The sequence below is a fragment of the Drosophila suzukii genome, chromosome 3 (assembly GCF_043229965.1).
Source record: "Drosophila suzukii chromosome 3, CBGP_Dsuzu_IsoJpt1.0, whole genome shotgun sequence".
NCBI lineage: Eukaryota > Metazoa > Arthropoda > Insecta > Diptera > Drosophilidae > Drosophila > Drosophila suzukii.
Genome location: NC_092082.1, coordinates 2,379,387 through 2,397,325, shown reverse-complemented (window position 1 = coordinate 2,397,325; position 17,939 = coordinate 2,379,387). Strand labels below are relative to the sequence as shown.

Here is a 17,939-nt window from a genome sequence, read left to right as displayed (position 1 = left end):
ACATTGACCCTCCAAACCCAAAGCACATATTACACAAAACAAAGCAATGCCACAAAACCAATACAGTACCATATTCTAAATGCACACTTTTTTACACAGATACAAAACAAAGCACAGACACCACACACACAAAACAAAAGACACCAACACAAACATCAGAATCCCGGGCGAGTAAAATCACAGAAACGCCAGAAACTGTGCAAATTATTCATACAATGTCTGAAGATGGAACACCGAAAAAGAAAAAGATTCGAACTCGTTTAATCAAAAGAGTCAAGGGTGAAAAACAAGAAGTCACGAAGATCGAGACCGTCGAGGAGGATGACAAACAACCCGAAACAACAGTTACTGTTGAAGAACTTCCGTTTGTAGAAGAGAAGCCAGAGGAAATTCATGAGCTTCCAGAGGAAGTCCGAGTGGTTGAAACAATTACCGAAGACGGCAAGCCAAAGAAGAAGAAGATCCGCACTCGCGTTATCAAGAAGGTCAAGGGCGACAAGCAAGAAGTTACAAAGATCGAAACCGTTGAGGAAGATGACAATCAGCCTGAAACCACTGTAACAGTTGAAGAACTTCCGTTTGAAGAAGAAAAGCCAGAGGAAATTCAAGAGCTTCCTGAGGAGGTCCGAGTAATTGAAACAGTTACTGAAGATGGCAAGCCAAAGAAAAAGAAGATCCGCACTCGCGTTATCAAGAAGGTCAAGGGCGACAAACAAGAAGTCACGAAGATCGAAACCGTCGAGGAAGATGACAAGCAACCCGAAACCACTGTAACAGTTGAAGAACTTCCATTTGAAGTACAAAAGCCAGAGGAAATGCAAGAGCTTCCTGAGGAGGTTCGAGTGTTTGAAACCGTTACCGAAGACGGCAAGGCAAAAAAGAAGAAGATCCGCACTCGCGTTATCAAGAAGGTCAAGGGCGACAAACAAGAAGTCACGAAGATCGAAACCGTCGAGGAAGATGACAAGCAACCCGAAACCACTGTAACAGTTGAAGAACTTCCATTTGAAGTAGAAAAGCCAGAGGAAATGCAAGAGCTTCCTGAAGAGGTTCGAGTGGTTGAAACGGTTACCGAAGACGGCAAGCCAAAGAAGAAGAAGATCCGCACTCGCGTTATCAAGAAGGTCAAGGGCGACAAACAAGAAGTCACGAAGATCGAAACCGTCCAGGAAGATGACAAGCAACCCGAAACCACTGTAACAGTTGAGGAACTTCCGTTTGAAGAAGAAAAGCCAGAAGAAATTCAAGAGCTTCCTGAGGTGGTCCGAGTGGTTGAAACCGTTACTGAAGACGGCAAGCCAAAGAAGAAGAAGATCCGCACTCGCGTTATCAAGAAGGTCAAGGGCGACAAACAAGAAGTCACGAGGATCGAAACCGTCGAAGAAGATGACAAGCAACCCGAAACCACTGTAACAGTTGAAGAACTTCCGTTTGAAGAAGAGAGGCCAGAGGAAATTCAAGAGCTTCCAGAGGAGGTTCGAGTGGTTGAAACCGTTACTGAAGACGGCAAGCCAAAGAAAAAGAAGATCCGCACTCGCGTTATCAAGAAGGTCAAGGGCGACAAACAAGAAGTCACGAAGATCGAAACCGTCGAGGAAGATGACAAGCAACCCGAAACCACAGTTACAGTTGAAGAACTTCCGTTTGAAGAAGAGAAGCGAGAGGAAATTCATGAGCTTCCCGAGGAGGTCCGAGTAATTGAAACAGTTACCGAAGACGGCAAGCCAAAGAAGAAGAAGATCCGCACTCGCGTTATCAAGAAGGTTAAGGGCGACAAACAAGAAGTCACGAAGATCGAAACCGTCGAAGAAGACGACAAGCTACCCGAAACCACTGTTACAGTTGAAGAACTTCCGTTTGAAAAAGAAAAGCCAGAGGAAATTCAAGAGCTTCCAGAGGATGTTCGAGTGGTTGAAACCATTTCCGAAGACGGCAAGCCAAAGAAGAAGAAGATCCGCACTCGCGTTATAAAGAAGGTTAAGGGCGACAAACAAGAAGTCACGAAGATCGAAACCGTCGAGGAAGATGACAAGCAACCAGAAACCACTGTAACAGTTGAAGAACTTCCATTTGAAGAAGAGAAGCCAGAGGAAATTCAAGAGCTTCCAGAGGAGGTTCGAGTGGTTGAAACCGTTACTGAAGACGGCAAGCCAAAGAAGAAGAAGATCCGTACTCGCGTTATCAAGAAGGTCAAGGGCGACAAGCAAGAAGTCACAACGATCGAGACCATCGAGGAAGATGACAAACAACCCGAAACCAATGTTACAGTTGAAGAACTTCCGTTTGAAGAAGAGAAGCCAGAGAAAATGCAAGAGCTTCCAGAGGAGGTTCGAGTGGTTGAAACCGTTACCGAAGACGGCAAGCCAAAGAAAAAGAAGATCCGCACTCGCGTAATAAAGAAGGTTAAGGGCGACAAACAAGAAGTCACGAAGATCGAAACCGTCGAGGAAGATGACAAGCAACCCGAAACCACTGTTACAGTTGATGAACTTCCGTTTGAAGAAGAAAGGCCAGAGGAAATTAAAGAGCTTCCAGAGGAGGTTCGAGTGGTTGATACCGTTACAGAAGACGGAAAGCCAAAGAAGAAGATGATCCGTACTCGCGTTATCAAGAAGGTCAAGGGCGACAAACAAGAAGTCACGAAGATCGAAACCATCGAGGAAGATGACAAGCAACCCGAAACCACTGTAACAGTTGAAGAACATCCATTTGAAGAAGAGAAGCCAGAGGAAATTCAAGAGCTTCCAGAGGAGGTTCGAGTGGTTGAAACCGTTACTGAAGACGGCAAGCCAAAGAAGAAGAAGATTCGCACTCGCGTTATTAAGAAGGTCAAGGGCGACAAACAAGAAATCACGAAGATCGAAACCGTCGAAGAAGATGACAAGCAACCCGAAACCACTGTTACTGTTGTAGAACTTCCGTTTGAAGAAGAAAAGCCAGAGGAAATTCAAGAGCTTCCAGAGGAGGTTCGAGTGGTTGAAACCATTACCGAAGACGGCAAGCCAAAGAAGAAGAAGATCCGCACTCGCGTAATAAAGAAGGTTAAGGGCGACAAACAAGAAGTCACGAAGATCGAAACCGTCGAGGAAGATGACAAGCAACCCGAAACCACTGTAACAGTTGAAGAACTTCCATTTGAAGAAGAGAAGCCAGAGCAAATTCAAGAGCTTCCAAAAGAGGTTCGAGTGGTTGAAACCGTTACTGAAGACGGCAAGCCAAAGAAGAAGAAGATCCGTACTCGCGTTATCAAGAAGGTCAAGGGCGACATACAAGAAGTCACGAAGATCGAAACCGTCGAGGAAGATGACAAGCAACCCGAAACCACTGTAACAGTTGAAGAACTTCCATTTGAAGAAGAAAAGCCAGAGGAAATACAAGAGCTTCCAGAGGAGGTTCGAGTGGTTGAAACCATTACCGAAGAAGGCAAGCCAAAGAAGAAGAAGATCCGTACTCGCGTTATCAAGAAGGTCAAGGGTGACAAACAAGAAGTCACAAAGATCGAAACTGTTGAGGAAGATGACAAGCAACCACAAACAACTGTTTCAGTTGAAGAATTTCCGTTTGAAGAAGAGAAGCCAGAGGAAATTCAAGAGCTTCCAGAGGAGGTTCGAGTGGTTGAAACCGTTACTGAAGACGGCAAGCCAAAGAAGAAGAAGATTCGCACTCGCGTTATTAAGAAGGTCAAGGGCGACAAACAAGAAGTCACGAAGATCGAAACCGTCGAAGAAGACGACAAGCTACCCGAAACCACTGTTACAGTTGAAGAACTTCCGTTTGAAAAAGAGAAGCCAGAGGAAATTCAAGAGCTTCCAGAGGAGGTTCGAGTGGTTGAAACCGTTACTGAAGACGGCAAGCCAAAGAAGAAGAAGATTCGCACTCGCGTTATTAAGAAGGTCAAGGGCGACAAACAAGAAGTCACGAAGATCGAAACCGTCGAAGAAGATGACAAGCAACCCGAAACCACTGTTACTGTTGTAGAACTTCCGTTTGAAGAAGAAAAGCCAGAGGAAATTCAAGAGCTTCCAGAGGATGTTCGAGTTGTTGAAACCATTACCGAAGACGGCAAGCCAAAGAAGAAGAAGATCCGCACTCGCGTTATCAAGAAGGTCAAGGGCGACAAGCAAGAAGTCACGAAGATCGAAACCGTCGAGGAAGATGACAAGCAACCCGAAACCACCGTTACAGTTGAAGAACTTCCATTTGAAGAAGAGAAGCGAGAGGAAATTCATGAGCTTCCCGAGGAGGTACGAGTGGTTGAAACCATTACCGAAGACGGCAAGCCAAAGAAGAAGAAGATCCGCACTCGCGTTATCAAGAAGGTTAAGGGCGACATACAAGAAGTCACGAAGATCGAAACCGCCGAGGAAGATGACAAGCAACCCGAAACCACTGTTACAGTTGAAGAACTTCCTTTTGTAGTAGAAAAGCCAGAGGAAATTCAAGAGCTTCCTGAGGAGGTTCGAGTGGTTGAATCGGTTACCGAAGACGGCAAGCCAAAGAAGAAGAAGATCCGCACTCGCGTTATCAAGAAGGTCAAGGGCGACAAACAAGAAGTCACGAAGATCGAAACTGTCGAGGAAGATGACAAGCAACCCGAAACCACTGTTACGGTTGAAGAACTTCCGTTTGAAGAAGAGAAGCCAGAGGAAATTCAAGAGCTTCCAGAGGAGGTTCGAGTGGTTGAAACCATTACCGAAGACGGAAAGCCAAAGAAGAAGAAGATCCGCACTCGCGTTATCAAGAAGGTCAAGGGCGACAAACAAGAAGTCACGAAAATCGAAACGGTCGAGGAAGATGACAAGCAACCCGAAACCACTGTAACAGTTGAAGAACTTCCATTTGAAGAAGAAAAGCTAGAGGAAATACAAGAGCTTCCAGAGGAGGTTCGAGTGGTTGAAACCATTGCCGAAGACGGCAAGCTAAAGAAGAAAAAGATCCGCACTCGCGTTATCAAGAAGGTCAAGGGTGACAAACAAGAAGTCACAAAGATCGAAACTGTTGAGGAAGATGACAAGCAACCACTAACAACTGTTTCAGTTGAAGAACTTCCGTTTGAAGAAGAGAGGCCAGAGGAAATTCAAGAGCTTCCAGAGGAGGTTCGAGTGGTTGAAACCATTACCGAAGACGGAAAGCCAAAGAAGAAGAAGATCCGCACTCGCGTTATCAAGAAGGTCAAGGGCGACATACAAGAAGTCACGAAGATCGAAACCGTCGAGGAAGATGACAAGCAACCCGAAACCACTGTAACAGTTGAAGAACTTCCATTTGAAGAAGAAAATCCAGAGGAAATTCAAGAGCTTCCAGAGGAGGTTCGAGTGGTTGAAACCATTACCGAAGACGGAAAGCCAAAGAAGAAGAAGATCCGCACTCGTGTTATCAAGAAGGTCAAGGGCGACAAGCAAGAAGTCACGAAGATCGAAACCGTCGAGGAAGATGACAAGCAACCCGAAACCACTGTTACTGTTGAAGAACTTCCGTTTGAAGAACAGAAGCCAGAGGAAATTCAAGAGCTTCCTGAGGAAGTCCGAGTGGTTGAAACAGTTACAGAAGACGGCAAGCCAAAGAAGAAGAAGATCCGTACTCGCGTTATCAAGAAGGTCAAGGGCGACAAACAAGAAGTCACGAAGATCGAAACTGTCGAGGAAGATGACAAGCAACCCGAAACCACTGTTACAGTTGAAGAACTTCCGTTTGAAGAACAGAAGCCAGAAGAAATTCAAGAGCTTCCAGAGGAGGTTCGCGTGGTTGAAACCATTACCGAAGACGGCAAGCCAAAGAAGAAGAAGATTCGCACTCGCGTTATCAAGAAGGTCAAGGGCGACAAGCAAGAAGTCACGAAGATCGAAACCGTCGAGGAAGATGACAAGCAACCCGAAACCACTGTTACAGTTGAAGAACTTCCGTTTGAAGAAGAGAGGCCAGAGGAAATTCAAGAGCTTCCAGAGGAGGTTCGAGTGGTTGAAACCGTTACTGAAGACGGCAAGCCAAAGAAAAAGAAGATCCGCACTCGCGTTATCAAGAAGGTCAAGGGCGACAAACAAGAAGTCACGAAGATCGAAACTGTCGAGGAAGATGACAAGCAACCCGAAACCACTGTTACGGTTGAAGAACTTCCGTTTGAAGAAGAGAAGCCAGAGGAAATTCAAGAGCTTCCAGAGGAGGTTCGAGTGGTTGAAACCATTACCGAAGACGGAAAGCCAAAGAAGAAGAAGATCCGCACTCGCGTTATCAAGAAGGTCAAGGGCGACAAACAAGAAGTCACGAAAATCGAAACGGTCGAGGAAGATGACAAGCAACCCGAAACCACTGTAACAGTTGAAGAACTTCCATTTGAAGAAGAAAAGCCAGAAAAAATACAAGAGCTTCCAGAGGAGGTTCGAGTGGTTGAAACCATTACCGAAGACGGCAAGCCAAAGAAGAAAAAGATCCGCACTCGCGTTATCAAGAAGGTCAAGGGTGACAAACAAGAAGTCACAAAGATCGAAACTGTTGAGGAAGATGACAAGCAACCACAAACAACTGTTTCAGTTGAAGAACTTCCGTTTGAAGAAGAGAGGCCAGAGGAAATTCAAGAGCTTCCTGAGGAAGTCCGAGTGGTTGAAACAGTTACAGAAGACGGCAAGCCAAAGAAGAAGAAGATCCGTACTCGCGTTATCAAGAAGGTCAAGGGCGACAAACAAGAAGTCACGAAGATCGAAACCGTCGAGGAAGATGACAAGCAACCCGAAACCACTGTTACAGTTGAAGAACTTCCGTTTGAAGAAGAGAAGCCAGAGGAAATTCAAGAGCTTCCAGAGGAGGTTCGAGTGGTTGAAACCATTACCGAAGACGGAAAGCCAAAGAAGAAGAAGATCCGCACTCGCGTTATCAAGAAGGTCAAGGGCGACAAGCAAGAAGTCACGAAGATCGAAACCGTCGAGGAAGATGACAAGCAACCCGAAACCACTGTTACTGTTGAAGAACTTCCGTTTGAAGAAGAGAAGCCAGAGGAAATTCAAGAGCTTCCTGAGGAAGTCCGAGTGGTTGAAACAGTTACAGAAGACGGCAAGCCAAAGAAGAAGAAGATCCGTACTCGCGTTATCAAGAAGGTCAAGGGCGACAAACAAGAAGTCACGAAGATCGAAACCGTCGAGGAAGATGACAAGCAACCCGAATCCACTGTTTCTGTTGAAGAACTTCCGTTTGAAGAAGAGAAGCCAGAGGAAATTCAAGAGCTTCCTGAGGAAGTCCGAGTGGTTGAAACAGTTACAGAAGACGGCAAGCCAAAGAAGAAGAAGATCCGTACTCGCGTTATCAAGAAGGTCAAGGGCGACAAACAAGAAGTCACGAAGATCGAAACCGTCGAGGAAGATGACAAGCAACCCGAAACCACTGTTACAGTTGAAGAACTTCCGTTTGAAGAAGAGAAGCCAGAGGAAATTCAAGAGCTTCCAGAGGAGGTTCGAGTGGTTGAAACCGTTACTGAAGACGGCAAGCCAAAGAAAAAGAAGATCCGCACTCGCGTTATCAAGAAGGTCAAGGGCGACAAACAAGAAGTCACGAAGATCGAAACCGTCGAGGAAGATGACAAGCAACCCGAAACCACTGTAACAGTTGAAGAACTTCCGTTTGAAGAAGAGAAGCCAGAGGAAATTCAAGAGCTTCCTGAGGAAGTCCGAGTGGTTGAAACAGTTACAGAAGACGGCAAGCCAAAGAAGAAGAAGATCCGTACTCGCGTTATCAAGAAGGTCAAGGGCGACAAACAAGAAGTCACGAAGATCGAAACCGTCGAGGAAGATGACAAGCAACCCGAAACCACTGTTACAGTTGAGGAATTTCCGTTTGAAGAAGAAAAACCAGAGGAAATTCAAGAGCTCCCAGAGGAGGTTCGAGTTGTTGAAACCATTACCGAAGACGGCAAGCCAAAGAAGAAGAAGATCCGCACTCGCGTTATCAAGAAGGTCAAGGGCGACAAACAAGAAGTCACAAAGATCGAAACTGTCGAGGAAGATGACAAGCAACCGGAAACCACTGTAACAGTTGAAGAACTTCCGTTTGAAGAAGAGAAGCCAGAGGAAATTCAAGAGCTTCCAGAAGAGGTTCGCGTCGTTGAAACCGTTACCGAAGACGGCAAGCCAAAGAAGAAGAAGATCCGCACTCGCGTTATCAAGAAGGTCAAGGGCGACAAACAAGAAGTCACGAAAATCGAAACGGTCGAGGAAGATGACAAGCAACCCGAAACCACTGTAACAGTTGAAGAACTTCCATTTGAAGAAGAAAAGCCAGAGGAAATACAAGAGCTTCCAGAGGAGGTTCGAGTGGTTGAAACCATTACCGAAGAAGGCAAGCCAAAGAAGAAGAAAATCCGTACTCGCGTTATCAAGAAGGTCAAGGGTGACAAACAAGAAGTCACAAAGATCGAAACTGTTGAGGAAGATGACAAGCAACCACAAACAACTGTTTCAGTTGAAGAATTTCCGTTTGAAGAAGAGAAGCCAGAGGAAATTCAAGAGCTTCCAGAGGAGGTTCGCGTGGTTGAAACCATTACCGAAGACGGCAAGCCAAAGAAGAAGAAGATTCGCACTCGCGTTATCAAGAAGGTCAAGGGCGACAAGCAAGAAGTCACGAAAATCGAAACGGTCGAGGAAGATGACAAGCAACCCGAAACCACTGTTACTGTTGAAGAACTTCCCTTTGAAGAAGAGAAGCCAGAGGAAATTCAAGAGCATCCAGAGGAGGTTCGAGTGGTTGAAACCATTACCGAAGAAGGCAAGCCAAAGAAGAAGAAGATCCGCACTCGCGTTATCAGGAAGGTCAAGGGTGACAAACAAGAAGTTACAAGGATCGAAACTGTTGAGGAAGATGACAAGCAACCACAAACAACTGTTTCAGTTGAAGAATTTCCGTTTGAAGAAGAGAAGCCAGAGGAAACTCAAGAGCTTCCAGAGGAGGTTCGAGTGATTGAAACCGTTACTGAAGACGGCAAGCCAAAGAAGAAGAAGATCCGTACTCGCGTTATCAAGAAGGTCAAGGGCGACAAGCAAGAAGTCACGAAGATCGAAACCGTCGAGGAAGATGACAAGCAACCCGAAACTACTGTTACTGTTGAAGAACTTCCGTTTGAAGAAGAGAAGCCAGAGGAAATTCAAGAGCTTCCTGAGGAAGTCCGAGTTGTTGAAACAATTACCGAAGACGGCAAGCCAAAGAAGAAGAAGATCCGCACTCGCGTTATCAAGAAGGTCAAAGGCAACAAGCAAGAAGTCACGAAGATTGAGACGATCGAGGAAGATGACAAACAACCCGAAACCACTGTTACTGTTGAAGAACTTCCGTTTGAAGAAGAAAAGCCAGAGGAAATTCAAGAGCTTCCAGAGGAGGTTCGAGTGGTTGAAACCATTACCGAAGACGGCAAGCCAAAGAAGAAAAAGATCCGCACTCGCGTTATCAAGAAGGTCAAGGGTGACAAACAAGAAGTCACAAAGATCGAAACTGTTGAGGAAGATGACAAGCAACCACAAACAACTGTTTCAGTTGAAGAACTTCCGTTTGAAGAAGAGAGGCCAGAGGAAATTCAAGAGCTTCCTGAGGAAGTCCGAATGGTTGAAACAGTTACAGAAGACGGCAAGCCAAAGAAGAAGAAGATCCGTACTCGCGTTATCAAGAAGGTCAAGGGCGACAAACAAGAAGTCACGAAGATCGAAACCGTCGAGGAAGATGACAAGCAACCCGAAACCACTGTAACAGTTGAAGAACTTCCATTTGAAGAAGAAAAGCCAGAGGAAATTCAAGAGCTTCCAGAGGAGGTTCGAGTGGTTGAAACCATTACCGAAGACGGAAAGCCAAAGAAGAAGAAGATCCGCACTCGCGTTATCAAGAAGGTCAAGGGCGACAAGCAAGAAGTCACGAAGATCGAAACCGTCGAGGAAGATGACAAGCAACCCGAAACCACTGTTACTGTTGAAGAACTTCCGTTTGAAGAAGAGAAGCCAGAGGAAATTCAAGAGCTTCCTGAGGAAGTCCGAGTGGTTGAAACAGTTACAGAAGACGGCAAGCCAAAGAAGAAGAAGATCCGTACTCGCGTTATCAAGAAGGTCAAGGGCGACAAACAAGAAGTCACGAAGATCGAAACCGTCGAGGAAGATGACAAGCAACCCGAAACCACTGTTACAGTTGAAGAACTTCCGTTTGAAGAACAGAAGCCAGAGGAAATTCAAGAGCTTCCAGAGGAGGTTCGCGTGGTTGAAACCATTACAGAAGACGGCAAGCCAAAGAAGAAGAAGATTCGCACTCGCGTTATCAAGAAGGTCAAGGGCGACAAGCAAGAAGTCACGAAGATCGAAACCGTCGAGGAAGATGACAAGCAACCCGAAACCACTGTTACTGTTGAAGAACTTCCGTTTGAAGAAGAGAAGCCAGAGGAAATTCAAGAGCTTCCTGAGGAAGTCCGAGTGGTTGAAACAGTTACAGAAGACGGCAAGCCAAAGAAGAAGAAGATCCGTACTCGCGTTATCAAGAAGGTCAAGGGCGACAAACAAGAAGTCACGAAGATCGAAACCGTCGAGGAAGATGACAAGCAACCCGAAACCACTGTTACAGTTGAAGAACTTCCGTTTGAAGAAGAGAGGCCAGAGGAAATTCAAGAGCTTCCAGAGGAGGTTCGAGTGGTTGAAACCGTTACTGAAGACGGCAAGCCAAAGAAAAAGAAGATCCGCACTCGCGTTATCAAGAAGGTCAAGGGCGACAAACAAGAAGTCACGAAGATCGAAACCGTCGAGGAAGATGACAAGCAACCCGAAACCACTGTTACAGTTGAAGACCTTCCGTTTGAAGAAGAGAAGCCAGAGGAAATTCATGAGCTTCCCGAGGAGGTCCGAGTAATTGAAACAGTTACCGAAGACGGCAAGCCAAAGAAGAAGAAGATCCGTACTCGCGTTATCAAGAAGGTCAAGGGCGACAAACAAGAAGTCACGAAGATCGAAACCGTCGAGGAAGATGACAAGCAACCCGAAACCACTGTTACAGTTGAGGAACTTCCGTTTGAAGAAGAAAAACCAGAGGAAATTCAAGAGCTCCCAGAGGAGGTTCGAGTTGTTGAAACCATTACCGAAGACGGCAAGCCAAAGAAGAAGAAGATCCGCACTCGCGTTATCAAGAAGGTCAAGGGCGACAAACAAGAAGTCACGAAAATCGAAACGGTCGAGGAAGATGACAAGCAACCCGAAACCACTGTAACAGTTGAAGAATTTCCATTTGAAGAAGAAAAGCCAGAGGAAATTCAAGAACTTCCAGAGGATGTTCAAACTGTTGAAACCATTACCGAAGACGGCAAGCCAAAGAAGAAGAAGATCCGCACTCGCGTTATCAAGAAGGTCAAGGGCAACAAACAAGAAGTCACGAAGATCGAAACTGTCGAGGAAGATGACAAGCAACCCGAAACCACTGTAACAGTTGAAGAACTTCCGTTTGAAGAAGAGAAGCCAGAGGAAATTCAAGAGCTTCCAGAAGAGGTTCGCGTCGTTGAAACCGTTACCGAAGACGGCAAGCCAAAGAAGAAGAAGATCCGCACTCGCGTTATCAAGAAGGTCAAGGGCGACAAACAAGAGGTCACGAAAATCGAAACGGTCGAGGAAGATGACAAGCAACCCGAAACCACTGTTACAGTTGAAGAACTTCCGTTTGAAGAACAGAAGCCAGAGGAAATTCAAGAGCTTCCAGAGGAGGTTCGAGTGGTTGAAACCATTACCAAAGACGGCAAGCCAAAGAAGAAGAAGATTCGCACTCGCGTTATCAAGAAGGTCAAGGGCGACAAGCAAGAAGTCACGAAGATCGAAACCGTCGAGGAAGATGACAAGCAACCCGAAACAACTGTTACTGTTGAAGAACTTCCGTTTGAAGAAGAAAAGCCAGAGGAAATTCAAGAGCTTCCTGAAGAGGTTCGAGTGGTTGAAACCATTACCGAAGACGGCAAGCCAAAGAAGAAGAAGATCCGCACTCGCGTTATCAAGAAGGTCAAGGGCGACAAACAAGAAGTCACAAAGATCGAAACTGTCGAGGAAGATGACAAGCAACCGGAAACCACTGTAACAGTTGAAGAACTTCCGTTTGAAGAAGAGAAGCCAGAGGAAATTCAAGAGCTTCCAGAAGAGGTTCGCGTCGTTGAAACCGTTACCGAAGACGGCAAGCCAAAGAAGAAGAAGATCCGCACTCGCGTTATCAAGAAGGTCAAGGGCGACAAGCAAGAAGTCACGAAGATTGAGACCATCGAGGAAGATGACAAACAACCCGAAACCACTGTTACAGTTGAAGAACTTCCGTTTGAAGAAGAAAAGCCAGAGGAAATTCAAGAGCTTCCAGAAGAGGTTCGAGTGGTTGAAACCATTACCGAAGACGGCAAGCCAAAGAAGAAGAAGATCCGCACTCGCGTTATCAAAAAGGTCAAGGGCGACAAACAAGAAGTCACAAAGATCGAAACCGTCGAAGAAGATGACAGGCATCCCGAAACCACGGTAACAGTTGAAGAAGTACCGTTTGAGAAAGAAACGCCGGAAGAAATTCAAGAGCTTCCAGAGGAGGTTCGCGTCGTTGAAACCGTTACCGAGGACGGCAAGCCAAAGAAGAAGAAGATCCGCACTCGCGTTATCAAGAAGGTCAAGGGCGACAAGCAAGAAGTCACGAAGATTGAGATCATCGAGGAAGATGACAAACAACCCGAAACCACTGTTACTGTTGAAGAACTTCCGTTTGAAGAAGTGAAGCCAGAGGAAATTCAAGAGCTTCCAGAGGAGGTGCGCGTGGTTGAAACCATTACCGAAGACGGCAAGCCAAAGAAGAAAAAGATCCGCACTCGCGTTATCAAGAAGGTCAAGGGCGACAAACAAGAAGTCACGAAGATCGAAACCGTCGAGGAAGAGGACAAGCAACCCGAAACCACTGTTACAGTTGAAGAACTTCCGTTTGAAGAAGAAAAGCCACACAAAATTCAAGAGCTTCCAGAGGAGGTTCGAGTGGTTGAAACCGTTACCGAAGACGGCAAGCCAAAGAAGAAGAAGATCCACACTCGCGTTATCAAGAAGGTCAAGGGTGACAAACAAGAAGTCACAAAGATCGAAACCGTCGAGGAGGATGATAAGCAACCCGAAACCACTGTAACAGTTGAAGAACTTCCGTTTGAAGAAGAAAAGCCTGAGGAAATTCAAGAGCTTCCAGAGGATATTCGAGTGGTTGAAACCGTTACCGAAGACGGCAAGCCAAAGAAGAAGAAGATCCGTACTCGCGTTATCAAGAAGGTCAAGGGTGACAAACAAGAAGTTACAAAAATCGAAACCGTCGAGGAGGATGATAAGCAACCCGAAACCACTGTAACAGTTGAAGAACTTCCATTTAAAGAAAAAAAGCCTGAGGAAGTTCAAGAGCTTCCAGAAGAGGTTCGAGTGGTTGAAACCATTACCGAAGACGGCAAGCCAAAGAAGAAGAAGATCCGTACTCGCGTTATCAAGAAGGTCAAGGGCGACAAGCAAGAAGTCACGAAGATCGAAACCGTCGAGGAAGATGACAAGCAACCCGAAACCACGGTAACAGTTGAAGAAGTACCGTTTGAGAAAGAAACGCCGGAAGAAATTCAAGAGCTTCCAGAGGAGGTTCAAGTGGTTGAAACCGTAACCGAAGACGGCAAGCCAAAGAAGAAGAAGATCCGTACTCGCGTTATCAAGAAGGTCAAGGGCGACAAACAAGAAGTCACGAAGATCGAAACCGTCGAGGAAGATGACAAGCAACCCGAAACCACTGTTACAGTTGAAGAACTTCCGTTTGAAGAAGAGAGGCCAGAGGAAATTCAAGAGCTTCCAGAGGAGGTTCGAGTGGTTGAAACCTTTACCGAAGACGGCAAGCCAAAGAAGAAGAAGATCCGTACTCGCGTTATCAAGAAGGTCAAGGGCGACAAGCAAGAAGTCACGAAGATCGAAACCGTCGAGGAAGATGACAAGCAACCCGAAACCACTGTTACTGTTGAAGAACTTCCGTTTGAAGAAGAAAAGCCAGAGGAAATTCAAGAGCTTCCAGAGGAGGTTCGAGTGGTTGAAACCATTACCGAAGACGGCAAGCCAAAGAAGAAGAAGATCCGTACTCGCGTTATCAAGAAGGTCAAGGGCGACAAGCAAGAAGTCACAAGGATCGAAACCATCGAGGAAGATGACAAGCAACCCGAAACCACAGTTACAGTTGAAGAATTTCCGTTTGAAGACGAAAAGCCAGAGGAAATTCAAGAGCTTCCAGAGGAGGTTCGAGTTGTTGAAACCATTACCGAAGACGGCAAGCCAAAGAAGAAGAAGATCCGCACTCGCGTTATCAAGAAGGTCAAGGGCGAGAAACAAGAAGTCACAAAGATCGAAATCGTTGAAGAAGATGACAAGCAATCCGAAACCACTGTTACTGTTGAAGAACTTCCGTTTAAAGAAGAAAAGCCAGAGGAAATTCAAGAGCTTCCAGAGGAGGTTCGAGTGGTTGAAACGGTTACCGAAGACGGCAAGCCTAAGAAGAAGAAGATCCGTACTCGCGTTATCAAGAAGGTCAAGGGCGACAAACAAGAAATCACGAAGATCGAAACCGTCGAGGAAGATGACAAGCATCCCGAAACCACTGTTACTGTTGAAGAACTTCCGTTTGAAGAAGAAAAGCCAGAGGAAATTCATGAGCTTCCAGAGGAGGTTCGAGTTGTTGAAACCATTACCGAAGACGGCAAGCCAAAGAAGAAGAAGATCCGTACTCGCGTTATCAAGAAGGTTAAGGGCGACAAACAAGAAGTCACGAAAATCGAAACGGTCGAGGAAGATGACAAGCAACCCGAAACCACTGTTACAGTTGAAGAACTTCCGTTCGAAGAAGAGAAGCCAGAGGAAATTCAAGAGCTTCCAGAGGAGGTTCGAGTTGTTGAAACCATTACTGAAGACGGCAAGCCAAAGAAGAAGAAGATCCGCACTCGCGTTATCAAGAAGGTCAAGGGCGACAAACAAGAAGTCACGAAAATCGAAACGGTCGAGGAAGATGACAAGCAACCCGAAACCACTGTTACAGTTGAAGAACTTCCGTTTGAGAAAGAAACGCCGGAAGAAATTCAAGAGCTTCCAGAGGAGGTTCAAGTGGTTGAAACAGTAACCGAAGACGGAAAGCCAAAGAAGAAGAAGATCCGCACTCGCGTTATCAAGAAGGTCAAGGGCGACAAGCAAGAAGTCACAAAGATCGAGACCATCGAGGAAGATGACAAACAACCCGAAACCACTGTTACTGTTGAAGAACTTCCGTTTGAAGAAGAAAAGCCAGAGGAAATTCAAGAGCTTCCAGAGGAGGTTCGAGTGGTTGAAACCATTACCGAAGACGGCAAGCCAAAGAAGAAGAAGATCCGCACTCGCGTTATCAAGAAGGTCAAGGGCGACAAACAAGAAGTCACGAAAATCGAAACGGTCGAGGAAGATGACAAGCAACCCGAAACCACTGTTACTGTTGAAGAACTTCCGTTTGAGAAAGAAACGCCGGAAGAAATTCAAGAGCTTCCAGAGGAGGTTCAAGTGGTTGAAACAGTAACCGAAGACGGAAAGCCAAAGAAGAAGAAGATCCGCACTCGCGTTATCAAAAAGGTCAAGGGCGACAAGCAAGAAGTCACAAAGATCGAGACCATCGAGGAAGATGACAAACAACCCGAAACCACTGTTACTGTTGAAGAACTTCCGTTTGAAGAAGAAAAGCCAGAGGAAATTCAAGAGCTTCCAGAGGAGGTTCGAGTGGTTGAAACCATTACCGAAGACGGCAAGCCAAAGAAGAAGAAGATCCGCACTCGCGTTATCAAGAAGGTCAAGGGGGACAAACAAGAAGTCACGAAAATCGAAACGGTCGAGGAAGATGACAAGCAACCCGAAACCACTGTTACAGTTGAAGAACTTCCGTTTGAGAAAGAAACACCGGAAGAAATTCAAGAGCTTCCAGAGGAGGTTCAAGTGGTTGAAACAGTAACCGAAGACGGAAAGCCAAAGAAGAAGAAGATCCGCACTCGCGTTATCAAGAAGGTCAAGGGCGACAAGCAAGAAGTCACGAAAATCGAAACCGTCGAGGAAGATGACAAACAACCCGAAACCACTGTTACTGTTGAAGAACTTCCGTTTGAAGAAGAAAAGCCAGAGGAAATTCAAGAGCTTCCAGAGGAGGTTCGAGTGGTTGAAACCATTACCGAAGACGGCAAGCCAAAGAAGAAGAAGATCCGCACTCGCGTTATCAAGAAGGTCAAGGGCGACAAACAAGAAGTCACGAAAATCGAAACGGTCGAGGAAGATGACAAGCAACCCGAAACCACTGTTACAGTTGAAGAACTTCCGTTTGAGAAAGAAACGCCGGAAGAAATTCAAGAGCTTCCAGAGGAGGTTCAAGTGATTGAAACAGTAACCGAAGACGGAAAGCCAAAGAAGAAGAAGATCCGCACTCGCGTTATCAAGAAGGTCAAGGGCGACAAGCAAGAAGTCACAAAGATCGAGACCATCGAGGAAGATGACAAACAACCCGAAACCACTGTTACTGTTGAAGAACTGCCGTTTGAAGAAGAAAAGCCAGAAGAAATTCATGAGCTTCCAGAGGAGGTTCGAGTGGTTGAAACCATTACCGAAGACGGCAAGCCAAAGAAGAAGAAGATCCGCACTCGCGTTATTAAGAAGGTCAAGGGTGACAAACAAGAAGTCACAAAGATCGAAACCGTCGAGGAGGATGATAAACAACCCGAAACAACAGTCACTGTCGAAGAGACCGATTTAAGTACTTCAATTGTGGGCAAAGTTAAACTAAAGAAAAGAATAATCGTTAAAAAGCCAGAAGATGAAGTAACGGTATTTGAATTGCCTGAGCGGAAATCAGTGATACTTTCAGAAAAAGAGGATGGAACTGCAACAAAAATGGTTATTAAAACAAAAATCATCAAGAAGATTCAAGGTTCGAACATGGAAGTTACAAAGGTTCAAACTGTTGAGGAGTATGAAAAAGCACCACAAACTAAAGTAACGGTTGAAAATTTTGAGCTTCCATTCCCAGAACTTCCAGAAGAAAAAATTTCTGAAGTAGTAATTTTGCCTGATGAGGTGGTAGAGTCTAAAACTATTGATGAAAAAGGACTTCCAAAAATAATTAAAACCAAGAAGCGTGTCATTAAAAAACCTCTAATTGGAAATAACGAAGAAGTTACTGAGATAGGAATTGTTGAACAAGACAATACTGAGCCCATCTATTCAGTATCCATAAAAGAGCAGCCCTTAACGGATTTGACGCCAAATGACAGTAAATTAATTGAGCTGCCTGAACACCTGACAGAGTTGGTAGTTGTTACGCCTGATGGGACGAAAAAGAAAAAGACCGTTAAGTCTAGAGCTTTCAAAAAGAACATCGACCATGATCTTGATGAAGTTACAACTGTGCATATAATCGAGGAGGAAGATAAAGAGCCACTGACTACTGTTAAAATAGAAGTTGTGCCTGCTGACGAAATATCCATCACACCCATACCCATAGAAGAGCTTCCTGAGGAAACTGTGTTCACCGAAGAATTAGACGAGAATGAGAAGCCAACAAAGAAAACTACCAAAACACGAACATTTAAAAAGCGAGGTCCGGAGGACGACGAATATTTCCAAATTCAAACGGTTGATGAAGAGGGCAAGGAACCCGTCTCACTCATACGAGTTGTTAGCGATGAAAACATTGCTGATATTATCGATATTAGTAAGCTTGAAGATGAAAAAGTTTCGAAACACAAACAAAAGCCACACAAGCAGAAGGGTAAGAACACAAACAAACACACCATTCCAATACACATTCCACATAAAAGACTGCAATTGAAGTATACGCAAAAAATCTTTGCTTTTTCGTCATTTATTTCATAGATGTATTATTATATCTCTCTATTATTATTTGACCTGTGATAAAGCCTTTTA

At 45.3% G+C, this 17,939-nt stretch overlaps 1 protein-coding gene across 13 annotated transcripts in view; it reads left to right on the top strand.

The window, feature by feature from the left end:
• Positions 1-17,939, top strand: part of sls (sallimus) — an 84,289-nt gene that overhangs the window by 41,425 nt on the left and 24,925 nt on the right. For 8 of the 13 annotated variants that reach the window (XM_065864822.2, XM_070996030.1, XM_065864820.2 and 5 more), the window contains one exon: positions 100-17,784. The exons of the other annotated variants lie outside the window; for them this stretch is intronic. In XM_065864822.2, the coding sequence (XP_065720894.2) occupies positions 100-17,784 (17,685 nt within the window). The remainder of the gene's footprint in view (positions 1-99; positions 17,785-17,939) is intronic. 13 annotated transcript variants of the gene reach the window in all.